Source organism: Perca flavescens, chromosome 22, assembly GCF_004354835.1.
Source record: "Perca flavescens isolate YP-PL-M2 chromosome 22, PFLA_1.0, whole genome shotgun sequence".
Lineage (NCBI taxonomy): Eukaryota > Metazoa > Chordata > Actinopteri > Perciformes > Percidae > Perca > Perca flavescens.
Window position 1 is genome coordinate 3,757,262 of NC_041352.1, and position 14,028 is coordinate 3,771,289.

At 40.2% G+C, this 14,028-nt stretch overlaps 1 protein-coding gene across 1 annotated transcript in view; it reads right to left on the reverse strand.

The window, feature by feature from the left end:
* The window catches only part of pde1ca (phosphodiesterase 1C, calmodulin-dependent a), a 32,569-nt gene extending 19,586 nt beyond the window's left edge, over positions 1–12,983 (reverse strand). The window contains exons 1-4 of the mRNA XM_028569288.1: positions 12,750–12,983; positions 3,665–3,715; positions 3,045–3,204; positions 1,156–1,269 (exon numbers count right to left, since the gene is read on the reverse strand). Of these exons, the coding sequence (XP_028425089.1) occupies positions 1,156–1,269; positions 3,045–3,204; positions 3,665–3,715; positions 12,750–12,834 (410 nt within the window). The 5' untranslated portion in view covers positions 12,835–12,983. The remainder of the gene's footprint in view (positions 1–1,155; positions 1,270–3,044; positions 3,205–3,664; positions 3,716–12,749) is intronic.
* Between the last annotated feature and the right edge of the window lie 1,045 nt (positions 12,984–14,028).

Here is a 14,028-nt window from a genome sequence, read left to right on the forward strand (position 1 = left end):
GTATAATATATAAGTATAGTATATACGTAAGTATATACGTCCTAATCTTTATTTACTCACAATTTGATTACATGTGGGCAATTTGTTCAAGTGTCCCTAGTGGCCTTGTGTCCCAAATGTAGACATTTGTGTGCAGTATGGTGTCCAAATTCTGGAAGTGTCTCCAGAGCATAGGTGTAGATTTTTGGAGAGATACGGGGAATATGTCTTCCCCCCACCCCCCTCCCCCCCCAATATGTAGAAGAGGTAGATTTGTCCCCCCACAAAAAAATATTAAATATGAAAGAAGGTAAAAAAAAAACAACGGGACGGGCCGCCACTCGCGATCCACCCGCGCAGGGGCACACAACAACGGGGAAATGAAACGCCGCACGGCGGCCAAAACAACGGGACGGGCCGCCAATCGCGATCCACCCGCGCAGGGGAAATGAACCGTCACACGCAGGACACGCCGACAAAGGAACTGCAACACGCGGGACAAAGGTACTGCCACACGCGGGGCGCGATCCCCGGTCTCCAGGGTGAAAGTCCTGTGTTTGCTGACCCATCCACCACCCCGACCAACCTCCCTACGCGGACTTTCGCTTTATCAACTACTCGTTACCGTCAGCGTTCTGGGATCACGAAATATGCTTCCCATTAAATAGCATTGCTTTCAATTTTGTAATCGCCACATGAAAAAAATGGCATTTACGTAACCTGTCCACGACTTAATAGATTACAATAACGTGACTATATAACGACCTGGCATGAGACTGGGCTGGGCACAGCATAAGTCCATCCATCCATCCATCCATCACCATCCGCTTATCCATGGTTGGGTCGCGGGGGCAGCAGCTCCATCCGGGGACACCAAACTTCTCTTTCCCGAGCCACATTAACCAGCTCTGACTGGGGGATCCCGAGGCTTTCCCAGGCCAGGGTGGAGATATAATCCCTCCACCTAGTCCTGGGTCTTCCCCGAGGCCTCCTCCCAGCTGGACGTGCCTGGAACACCTCCGTAGTGAGGCGCCCAGGGGGCATCCTTACCAGTTGCCCGAACCACCTCAACTGATGCCAGCTACCCTTCTATGGAAACCCATGTGAGCCAATTGTACCCTATGTACAGTGTAAGTGTGGTTTGATAAAAGCAGAACTGCGATGAAATTGTCTTGCCTAGTCTCCTCATTGTATAAAGATTCAAGGACCGAGGCGGCGTACTCCAGGTTTTTCTTCAGGTCTGCCACAGATGCCTCCCCCCTCTCCAGCTGCTTTATGAGACATCGCAACCTGCAACACATAGCCGCCACATCAACATCAGCATCACCACTTCATTTAAATAATGCCATAAGCTTGATTAAGGGCGTAGAATAAAATTTACCAGACACCCTACAATTGTTCCTTACATTGACATAAAGGGCTTCAACCTTTCATCTTTTATCCATAAGGTAAAAGATTTTAGGTGCCTAATCTTAGAATACCTTTCATATACTGCTGAATATGCTTGTGTCCTTATCTCCAGAATGAGCTATAAGCAAGGAGGCATGGTTGTTGGCCTTTTAAATTAAAAAGTCTCATTTAAAATGAATCTAATTCCGATAGGAAATCTGTATCCCTAGGCCACTTCACACGTTACACAGAATTTGGGATTAATTGAAACGGGGATTTGTTTTGAGGTAAGCCTACAGAGTCATGACATGCCTCCTTTCCTGCAAATAAAAACTTTGCTATGCATTTTACAGAAGACACCTTTGAACCAAACTTTTTTAGCCATTCTAGCATCATGGCTCTAGGAATGACAATGTCCAGCCGTCGGCCGTTACGCCACTTGGATATCTCAGACATCTATTGTCTACAGAGGATGAATTCCAATGACTTTAGGGATGTCTTGACTTTTTTGTCTCTTGCTAAAGAAACGGCAATTCTACGCCATTGTTCAAATTAGTGATAACCAAATGAAGCTTCATGAAGCATTTTCTTTATTTTCTGAACACTAGATGGGGCTCTTTGTTCAACAAATGGTTAAAAGCACACTGAATTGCCATTTCTTGAACCTTTTTCTTAAACAAATAGCTTCTTCTAATGGAGTTGACAAACACAACTAATGGTTAATGAAGCTTCATTCGGACATCACTAGTTAGTTTTTTTTTTTTTTTTTGCTAAACGACAGTGTGCACAAATGGAGCCACATGTGCAAAACTTTAACATACATTCATGTGAACCAAACTCCATTTCGTTTTTCATTGGTTGAACACAGTTTTCAAAATTCTACACACTTATCTCATGACTTTAACCACAACAACACAACACTGTGGATTCACAGCACTTTGTTCAAATGCAAACACACTGCTGTCAAAACTGTTAACCACACATTCAAAACAGAATGGATTTCAGCCCGGTGCATTGCAATTTTAACTGAAAGCCTAGGCAGGTGTCTTGTTTTAGGCTTGTTAGTGAACATATACTTTATATAGTGGGAAAGCTCAGAAAGCCGTTTTTCGCAAATAAAGAAACACCAAATAAGAATAAAGCAGTTATACACTGTACCATTCTAGAGAAACAGTGAACAGGTAAAAGAGCAAAGACACCAATATGTCCAGGTAAGATGTCTGTGATCTAAACTGTTTAGCTTCGGTGACTGTTGGTAATGCAGACTGTAGTTAAGAGTTTTGGCTTCAGTTTTGGCTTCAGTTGTGACCACTGTGGTTTAGCAATCGGAAAAAAACTAAATCATAGACCTAGACCTGCAAAAACATCCATATTGTCCGAAGTGTCATTGTAAGCATTTAAGCACTCTGCATTCAGCTTAAAGCACTGCCACAGTGCTGCTAGCATGGCTGTAGAGTTTTATAATGCCTTTGATTCATTTTAATCCCGGCGGTGTTGGGCTACAACACATTTGCCTTTATCACGATTTCATATGGCAACTGTACAGGACACATTTACATAGAATATATAAATAATGATAAGGAAAACAAAGGCCTTATGTTTATAACTTTCTGTTTCTTTAGGAGTTGTATGAGCTGTACGTGTTGTTTCTATGTGCGTGTGTGCTTGTGTGTGACCTGATAGCAGTCTTCTCCATGGCGTCAGGTGCATCAGGCGTTGGCAGGTGATCAGCCAGGATCTCCGCGGCGCTGCGCGGGTCAATCTCAATTCCTTTGGGTTCAGTGATGCCAATGGCGGCTGTGATGGCAGTGGATAGTGCATTCTGGGACTGTGAGCCTAAATAATTTCCATGCAAACAAACATCCTTTGCTTGCTTTTCCATTTCTTTAACTCATAGGCATAGGTCGGAACATGCCCCCCCAATTGCCCTCCATGAAAATAGCAGTATATTGAAGACCCTAGACCCCAGCCTAAAGCCTTTAAACATACTCTTTTTGCAAACATACTTTTTGCATAGGATACTAAGCTATTCAAATAGCCTAATGATTGTTGCCATTTTATAGTAAATCATTGTTTTCATGTTAAACATACATGTGGCACAGTGAATCCTTAGGATCGACTGTATCTGTGGATGGCTACCTCAGTGACTACAGAACTACAGTGGGGGGGTCCATTGGAGTGGGGGGTCCAATGGAAATCACAGTTGTCAGATTGACAGCACTGACAACTGCAATGGGTGCCTGACATTAAATGAACTTGTAATAGAAAAATGATAGAAGTTCTTTGTTGAACTCACGTGCAAAGCGGGCCAGTGGATGGCGGTTGCTTTCCCCCGCCTCATTTGCAACTGTAAAGAGAAGAATTAGACTTTCTTTTGTTTTACAGATGTTTACAGGCCTCAAACAGCCATAGGTCTGCACCACAGGTGTGTACAAACTAGAGTGTATAGACTGTTTATGACTGACATCCCTCATACTCTCCTGTTGCACCTGTTACAGTGAAGTTGGGTAACTGGCACCTTTACTATTCTTACTAGTGCATTACGTTTAGTCACCTTACCCCAGGATACCTCTACGCAACATTAACCTGTGCAAAAGTTTAATGCATAAACCAGAATACCTGAAGAATGTGCAGGACCGTGTGTGACTGAAGTCACAAATTAAAGCTGCACTCAGTTTTAGGATTTCTAATTACTACTAGTAGTAGTAACTAGAAATCCTAAAACGGAAAGGACGCAGATCTACTGCGGGACTGCAATAACAAACTTGCAGTCAAGGCCCAGACCCCTTTACGGAGGTTCTGGATAATCCTTCCCTTCCTTGCAAAAAAATGTTCAGAGTCAACTCAAGAACATTTTGCTGTTTTGTTAATGTTACTGCAAGGAAGAGTAGAAATGTCTTCCTTGCCCATGTTTATGGGTGAACAAATTGGAAGTCTGGATGCAGAATGTTATCATGTGTATATAGTTACAGTGTTCAAGTTAATGTTTTATTTTACAACATGGGATATGTATAACAACGAGCCTCAAGGTCACTTAGTACTGCAAAGTGTGAAATGGTTTGCATACGTAAGCGTTAATGGATAGCATAAAAGTAATTATCTATAACGTTAAGGGCTTACATAGCCCCATGAAGAGGAAATGAAATTTAAGAAATTTAAGATTCTTAAAACAGCGCTATTATGAGCATGGGAATAGGGCTAGTAAATTATTAACATTCCAACTTAAAAAAAATGATGAGCCTAACAGTTGTACAGAAAATTAAAAATAATGACCCAGATAAACCCTTTCTGTATAAACCGGATGAGATATTGGGAGCTTTTGCCACTTTCTATAAAAAACTGTTCTCAAATATGGACACATTCAGAGAACTTGAAAAAATCAATGCCTATTTTGAGGGCATAAACCTGCCAAAGCTGTCAGAGGAAGACTCACAAGCTATAGATCAACCCATTACAAGAGAAGAAATTGTGGAGACAATCAAGGGGTTAAAAAACAGAAAAAGTCCGGGCTCAGATGGATACTGTAACAAATTTTATAAAGCCTTTGTAGACGACATAAGCCCTATTTTAGAGAAAGCTTACGCTTATGCATTTGAAAAGAAGGAATTCCCACCAAATTGGAAAGAGACAATAATTTTGATTATTCATAAGGAGGGAAAGGACCCTACAGAGTCCAGTTTATATAGACCCATAGCACTTCACAATTCGGACTGCAAAATATTGACCTCCATACTGACAAAGAGACTTAAATCGGTTATTACTACTCTAGTGCACCCAGACCAGACAGGCTTTATTACTGGTCGCCAGCTGTCTGATAATATCCGTTGGTTACTGAATGTTATGTCTTATGTCTTAATTAACAGTTAATACGAGATAGCACAGATATAAGTGGTATTGAGGTGAGCGGAGAGGAACACAAGTTGTTGCTATATGCAGACGATGTAATTGTCTATATCTCCAGACCCTATAAAGTCTGTCCCGAATTTAATGAAATGTACTGAGAACTTTGGATTTTACTCGGGTTACAAAATAAATGTGATTAAGACAGAACCACTCCCCGTGAACAATGTAGTTTCCCCACAGATGAAATCTGCTTTCTCATTTAGGTGGCCCAGGGAGGGAATTAGGTATTTGGGAATAAATATACCCCCTGACCTTAGTTTATATCAAAGTAACTATATTAAATTAACAGATAAAATTAAGCAAGATTTGAACCGCTGGACTACACTTCCTCTTACTTCTTTTTCAAACTCTACCAATCTCTCCACCTAAATCTACTTTTGGTCTTATAGATCATCTCATCTCAAGATTTATATGGAGACCCAGAGTCAGATATAAAGTCTTACAACTGGCAAAAACTAAAGGGGGTTTAGGCTTACCCAACTTGAAGCATTACTGGTTAGCGTCACAACTACGTGCAATGATAGTGTGGTTATCAGATGACACAAGTACAAGATGGCTCAGGATGGAAAAAAGTTACAGTCCTGATATGCCTTTGTCAGTGATCCCCTTTAATAGGATCAGTGTTGGGGAGTAACGGAATACATGTAACGGCGTTACGTATTCAGAATACAAATTATGAGTAACTGTATTCCGTTACAGTTACAATTTAAATAGTTGGTATTTAGAATACAGTTACATTGTTAAAATCAATGGATTACATGACAATACTTCTCCGTTTCACAAGTTTATTCACTCTGAATAAATTAAGGCAACTTAATGCATTTTCCAGAAGCCCCGATATGAAATAGAAAAAAATAGCTATTTGCGTGATCAGTCACAATGGAGTCGGAACCGGCACGACAGAGCCAGGGCAGCAATAAGTTTCTATCTTGGAAATTTAAACAGCATTTCACATTAAAGAACGAACAGGGAGAATGAAGTACAGCTAACTGTGCCATGCAGCCTCTGCTTGCCAGCAAGCAACCTCCTTTTAGTGTCCAAATTACTCCAATTCCAACCTGAAGAAGCATCTTAAAGTAAGTTATTTTTTTAATTAGCCAAGGGTAGTCGTCTGCTGTAGTTTTACTGGTCACCTTGCTATTTTAACATTGACGTGCGACTTTACATTCTCCTAGGTGCTGATTTACTAGCTCCAGAGCCGTTTAAAGACTATAGCCCCGTTTGACATGCTAACTAACGTTAGCTAAAATTAGCTTGTGGTAGCTTAGACTGCAGTTCGATTTTTGTAGTAGGCTATGCAGTTCGGGACTACCAATACAATAATATATCTGCTTGTTCTGGTACACATTCAGCTAGTTGGAATAAAAAGAACACACCATTATAGGCCTGTTTAGTAAGCTGGATGTGATAGCCGCATTCCTACACTTATAAAACGCAATTCAATGTGGAAGTAATCTTGAAGTAATCCAAGTATTCAGAATACGTTACTCAGATTGAGTAACGTAACGGAATACGTTACAAATTACATTTGTGGGCATGTATTCTGTATTTTGTAATGAAATACGTTTTGAAAGTATCCTTCCCAACACTGAATAGGATTAAATCCACCAGAGATCTTTTGGGAGAATGGTCGAACACAACATATGTAGCTTGGAAATAAATACAACAAATGTTTAAGTTGACAGGCGATCTCTCCAATTCAAGCTCAATTACTTACATTTTAGATTTTCTTCCCTTAAGACTTGATACAGGATTCAAAAATTGGAAACTTCTGAACCTTCATTATGTACACCAATTATTTAGTAATAACAACTTCAAATCATTTGAACAACTGAGAACAGATTTTAATTTACCAAGAACCGATTTTTTTCAGATATCTACAATTAAGGAGCTTCATACTCAAACATCCAAACTGGAACAGATTAATAGAGCCCTCCCTTTTAGAACAGTATCTATTAAAAAATTCAAGGTGGAGAACATATGAGGAAACCAATATCCAATGTTTATAGAATCATTGCTTCAATGACAAAAGATAATTCATTTTATGTGAAAGACAAGTGGATTAGGTAGTTACGGCTCGGAATAAGTGAGGAAGTTTGGTTGGAGATATGTACTCAGGCTCACAAAGTCACAAACGCCAATTCGTGGAAGGAATTTCAATGGAAGATGAATAACAGATTTTTCAGAACCCCACAAGTTGTGGCTAAAATGAATCTGAATAAATCAATCAAGTCAATGTTGGAGGGGGTGTGGACAATGGCTACTCATTCACATATTTTTTGGCAATGCCCATTGTTAGATGACTTTTGGAAATCCATTTTTACATTTATTAATAAAGTATTGAATGTTGAAATGCTAAGAGACACTCTGGTAGCAATTCTAGGGATGAAAAAAGTGTTGTTGTTGTTGTTGTTGTTGTTGTGATACAAAAAGATGTTTTTCTTACAGATATTACTGGTAGCAGCAAAGAAAATGATTACAATAAAATGGCTTAAAAAGGAGTCGCCAAACGAAGCTGAATGGCTAACAATTTTAAGAAATATCTACACTATGGAACAAATTACATATTCATTGAGATTACAGAGGGAACTTTTCATTGAAAGATGGGCACCATTAATGATGGTGATGGAGGACCGTTGGAACTAAAACTCAGTTTATATCTGCCAGGTGAACCTGTATACAACCCATGTTTTGTTTTAAGTTGATGTTTGTTCTATGTACAGTATTGCTTATTTTCAATGTTAAATATTTTTTATTTATTCTCTTCCTTGTACTTCTGGACATGTTCTCCTGTGGACTTGACCATATACGTAAGAGCGTATGAATGTTATGACCCTTTGTAAAGAATATTATTTCCGAGTGGAAGTAACTGTAAAAGGAGATCTGAAGAATATTCAAAATAAAAAAAAAGTATAAAAAAAAAAAGAGTATATAAATGTACGTGTGTGTGTGTGTGTGTGTGTGTGTGTGTGTGTGTGTGTGTGTGTGTGTGTGTGTGTGTGTGTGTGTGTGATTGGGGGATGGAATCAGGAAGAGGAGGAAAGAACAGCCACTTCATTAGTGATAATGACTCCCTGAGCTCAGCACCCTAACAACTGACAACACACACATTTAGTTGCACTAGTCAAAATGATGTCACAGTCTTTTCCCAATCTCTTCTGGTTCCCATAGAGACAGCAGTCACTAAACATAGACACAAACACACACAAAACACACAGTAGAATGAAATGGCCTTCTGTTGTACATGCATTCTGAGGTTAAGGCTAAGGAAAAGTAAACTTTAATATCCGTGTGTGTGTGTGTGGGTGTGGGTGTGGGTGTGGTGGGGGAGGGGCGGTTTGTTTTACAGCTAGCAGAGAATAAAAGACAGCTGTTTATACTCAGGATACACAACATAATATATACAGATGTACTAATACTAATATCCGTTAAAAAAAAACACCAAGCGATGTAATGAGACCAATGGTAAAAGGGACAAATAAGCTCTTAAATCTCTTATGCCTACCATCCACTAGAAGACTCTGAACAGACTTTGAAAAGACTAAAGTGTTACACCATCTCACATCTGAAAGTGCATACGCTGGTGGACCTTAGCACAAACCATATCTGTGTTGGCATCAAATGTTGTGTTATTGTGTATAATTGTAGCCAGATATTTGTACTGCTCTACAATTTCAACAGCCTGGCCATGAATAAAAGCAGGAGAACATGGCGGAGGCTTCTTTCTGAACTCAATGATCATTTATTTAGTTTTTAAGACTTTTTTTGTTCAGGAACAAAACATAAATGTCTCACAATAATGTTTCCTATTATATTATTATCATTCTATATATTGTGTATGGGTTATATTCATATTTGTGTGTCACAGTTGTTTATCTGTGAAAATACAGATGAAGGGTGCAATGTACTTTGTCAATTACTGTAAATCAGTTTGCTCTGTAAAATAATTTTTTATGGTTCAGCAGTTAAAATACCTAATTACCCTGAGCCAAAATGTTATTTGTAGGGCTGTCAAACGATAATTTCTTTCTTAATCGCGATCAGTCGCTGAATTTCAATAGTTAATCGCGATTAATCACATGTTTTACAAAAGTATAGGGAGAAAGGCCAGCACAGCCTGATCCGGCAGGGGAGAGTTCAAAGCCCGAACAGGCCTGACATGACCTGTCTCTCTTAGTTACGCTGTTATAGTTTTAGACTGCCGGGGGACTTCCTTCCTTCCTTTGACACACTGAGCTGCTCTCTCCTCTCCCTTTCTATTACCATTTGTGTGCATCCCATCCCAGAAATGATTGTTACTAATCCTAGCTTCTGGGGAGTTTACTCCCCGGAGTCCTTACGTTTTTTCACCCAGCGTATTTCCTTGGAGAACGTTGGCACCAAGATCCTGGTTCCAGCTGTCACCGTGGTCCTGCTGCACTCCCTGCTGAGCTCAGCGGTGCCCTGCAATGTCATGCTGCTTCCTGCTGAACCCTGCTGCTTCCTGCTACGTCCATCCATGCTCTGCTGGGCCACGCTACATCTTGTAACGCCCTGCAGCGCCCTGATATGACATGAACTACTACGACTACCATTTGAAGTCACTGTTCCATTATTAATGTGACTATTATCGCCACTGTTCATCATATCCCCAACCAGCCCGTCAGACACCACCTACCAAGAGCCTGGGTCTGTCCGAGGTTTCTTCCCTAGAGGGAGTTTTTCCTCGCCACTGTCGCCCTGCTTGCTCTTGAGGGAATTACTGTAATTGCTGGAATTGTTGGGGCTTTGTAAATTATAGAGTGTGGTCTAAACCTACTCTATCTGTAAAGTGTCTCGAGATAACTCTTGTTATGATGTGATACTATAAATAAAATTGAATTGAATTGAATTGTCTTATCACATGATTAAAATTTAATTATTTAGCATTTCTTAACTGCTTTTAAGTCATTATGTCAACTTTTTCTTCTTGGTTAATTAGTATGCTTTTATGCTGTTAGTATCTGTACAGCACTTTGGGGCAGGAGTGACTGCTTGTAAGTGTGCTATATAAATAAACTTGACCTTGACCATTATCAATGTAAACCAATATTTTCTTACCAGTGTTTCTTGATTAGGAATCAAATGAATGCGAGGAAAGTTACTTTATGAATTTGACTTTTAGATTTATTTGACTATTTCAAATCAAAAGATGTGCAACGAGACTGAGGTAACACAATCAATGTCTTCAGAAATATAGCTTGCCGTAAGGTTGTTTTTTAAAAATGTAAAACTAAATTATACAGCAAACGTGCATGCCAAAGATGTCAAGATGGTCTGCGGTTAGTTGCCACCCATTTCGCAAGCGCTGCAGTAAATTTTTTTGATTTGGTTTCATCCACAGGTCTGTGGCGTCTTGCACTCTCCAAAATAGTCCACTAGCATCAACCTGACTAGCTGTATTATCTGCATGCTTAGCTCATAGATGGTAGCTTAAACTTGAAGTGCTATGTGTTATATTTTAGTTCCATTTCACACAAGTAGCATATTGCTTTTGACTTGTCGACAGAGCCGTCTGGGAATTTTTTTAAAGTCAAACATGCCATTTAGAACGCCATTTGTGTTGTTCATCTCCATGGCTGCAGAAGGAGGTTGGAACTGTCTGTGGCAGCTTGACAACAAGTAAAGGTGCCTCAAAGGGTCAAAATAGTAGCAACCAAAGATTCTAGAGCGTAGTGATTTTTCATAGCAAAGATTATTTGGTAACAACACCAGTGACAGTGTAAAATAAAGAATCCGTGGTGTACGCGATTAACTTGATGAACACAATAATAACGCATTATGCTCTGTCTTTAATCTCATTGCGATTAACCGTGGATTTCCACCAGATGCAGAACGGCTCCTAAACGGGGGCGGAGTCATTAGGTTTCCATTAAAGTCCCTGCACCACACCTTGAAAACACACAGCACAGAGTTGTTTCCCCTGTACTCCTCTGGATGGAAACAAACTGTTGTTGGTTTTGGGGCTCTATTCTACGTGAATTTGCGAGAACTTGTGGGTCCTCGTGACTTCAGCTGTCAGTCATGGCCGCAGCCGTGCCACAACAAATCTGGACCCGGTGGGTATTGAAATCTGGAGTCACGCATGCTGACAGCCCTACTTATTTGTATTAATAACTTAACTTTAAACCCATACTATGATCCATACACAAAAAAGTTAGTGTTATAAGGTTAACATTGTTCACACAGTGTGTCATCATATTAGACTAAGGCTAAGACATTGTTTGTTCTTGTTATAGATCATTTTTCATTAAGTGTTTTAATCAGTGTTTTTTTGGGATCCTAGTAAACACACTGTTTTGTACTGTAGCCTAATGCATGTGTCCGTGTTGCTCTCTCGTTTTCTCGCTCTTCTTTTTACTGTCTACAGATATGAAGAGTACATCCAAACCAACAGGACTTTGGATTGATATTAACCAGCCTCCTATCTCCCTATTCATCGAATCGCAGACTGTGCAGCTCTACAACTGCAACCATCCCCAGCAGAAAGCAATAAACTGTCATACCTAATTGTAAATTGCAACATGCCATTGTCCATTATTGAACATCATAGCTTCCATCACTTTTTGTCAATAGTGGCCAGCAAGTACTCCCTAGTGAGTTGGAGGACTTCAAAACTTGACCGTCTGATGGCAGATAGGCAAATGCTGCTAAAAAATAAATTGTTTAGACGAGAGGCTTTCTTAGAGTCACAGCACACTGGATCTTTCACTTGGTTTTCATTTAAAATCCCAGTTGCTTGCATGCCACCACTTCAAAGGTTCCCATATACGGGGAAAAGAATTTGTGAAGAGTTTGAGAAAATATGTGAAGAGTATGAGATCAGGAAAAAGGTTGACATCATCTGTGACAATGGCGCAAAGCTTTCACTACACGTTTTTGATTAGTTCTACTAGAGATAAAAACACTTGTTGCACGGAGATCGCTTTTGGCTCAAAATTCCGCTTAAAAACCAAAATGTGTTGCCCTGCTTATTAAGCTCTCTCTCTCTCTGTGTGTTTGTGTGTGTGTGTGTGTGTTTGTGTGTGTGTGTGTTTGGTTCCCCAAGCCAGTAAACAACAAGCCTAGACCAAAGTCTGTGGACCAGGGTGTCCACGTTCACCATGTTTTACAAAAAAAAAAATGAAGGACTCAAATGGGCCCCAGTATATAGGCTTCTCATTCAACTAGATCTCACATTCATATGACATCACAGGTCATGTTACGGATTTGAATGAGGACACTATGCTGCAGACAGAGGAAACTGTACCAGGAGAGTGATCCCCTTCTTTTCAAATATAAATATAAAGGGAAGGGGCCAACTTTGAACGCTGTGTTTATAGTTAGCGATACTCATTACATATTATGCCTTTAAGCAAAGAACACCACCTGTTCAGCAATACCATAGCACCAAGCAAAACCTCTCCCCCCCCACACACACACACACACGTCATAGCGCTCTGTAAAAACCAGTCTCTTACCGATGGTGAAGCTGAAGCCATCGATGCTGAAAGTGGCACTGCGGCACTTTTTAAATCCCTGTTTTTTAGATGTTGGCTCTGTCATTGTGGCTATTGATGCACACTCTTCTGCTCTCAGTCTGTCAGTAGTTAAGTGAGGAGAGCAGTGCACTGTTTCCCCAGGAGAGGAGTGAACCCAGAGGCTGTTCCCCTCTGAGTGGCTGTAACCCTGGCAGTGCCTGTAGTCCCACCGGAGGCTGCAGGTGCTGCGGAGCTTTCAGCAGTCGTATTCAGAAGGAATGCTGGCCTCATTCCCCACCCCCTCCTCATTCTCCTCGTCTTCCTCCTCCGCCTCCTCCTCCTCCCAGGTTTTCATCCATCAAGGCCACTGTGGCCCTGTTAGAGCCCTCACAATAGCCGCTCTCTGATTCCGTCTCTCTTCTTTTGCTCTGTTACCTAAATCATTCACAGCTGACGCAGCAGCAGCTACAGTATGTGTTTCTTTCTCCCCTGTGGTCTGCTATTCTATGATCTCTATTCTGTATCACTCATATGCTGAAGCCAGTTGATTTGTCAACCTCCGTGTTCATCTCCCCTCTCTACCTTTCCACCTCTCTTTGACTCTCCACAGAACTCATTCCACTCATTTGTCTCCTTTCATTTTCATGTTTCTTTTAAGGCAGCTCTGAACAATATTTCTGTTCAAAGATTCTCACACTTCTGAATAATTAGTCTGCATATAATTGTATTTCATGTGTATATATATATATATATATATATATATATATATATATATATATATATATATATATATATATATAACATACATGTATTATGCCCATAGTGATGTCAACGTAATGGAATATGTCATCGATTTGTGTTTGTTACAACACTCACTGTGATTTCATTCTACAAACCCCAATTCCAATGAAGTTGAGACGTTGTGTAAAACATAAATGAAAACAGATGCAAATACTTTTCAACCTCAATTCAATTGAAAACACGACAAAGACAAGAGATTTCATGTTCAATGTTTTTTTGCAAATATTCACTGATTTTGAATTTGATGCCTGCAAAACATTCCAAAAAAGCTGGGACAGGTGTAGTCTCGCTTTGCCAGACCCTCCTTCAAAGCACGCTGAAGGAAGGTCTGGCTACTCCACACAGCATTCGGGAGATGTGAGGAAAACATGCTCTGATTCAATGGCATTTCTTTAAACCAATCAGAATCGTTATGGGCGGCACTAAACTCGACAAAGAGCATGCTGCAAAATAACTGTGAGAGAGAAAACTCAGATTG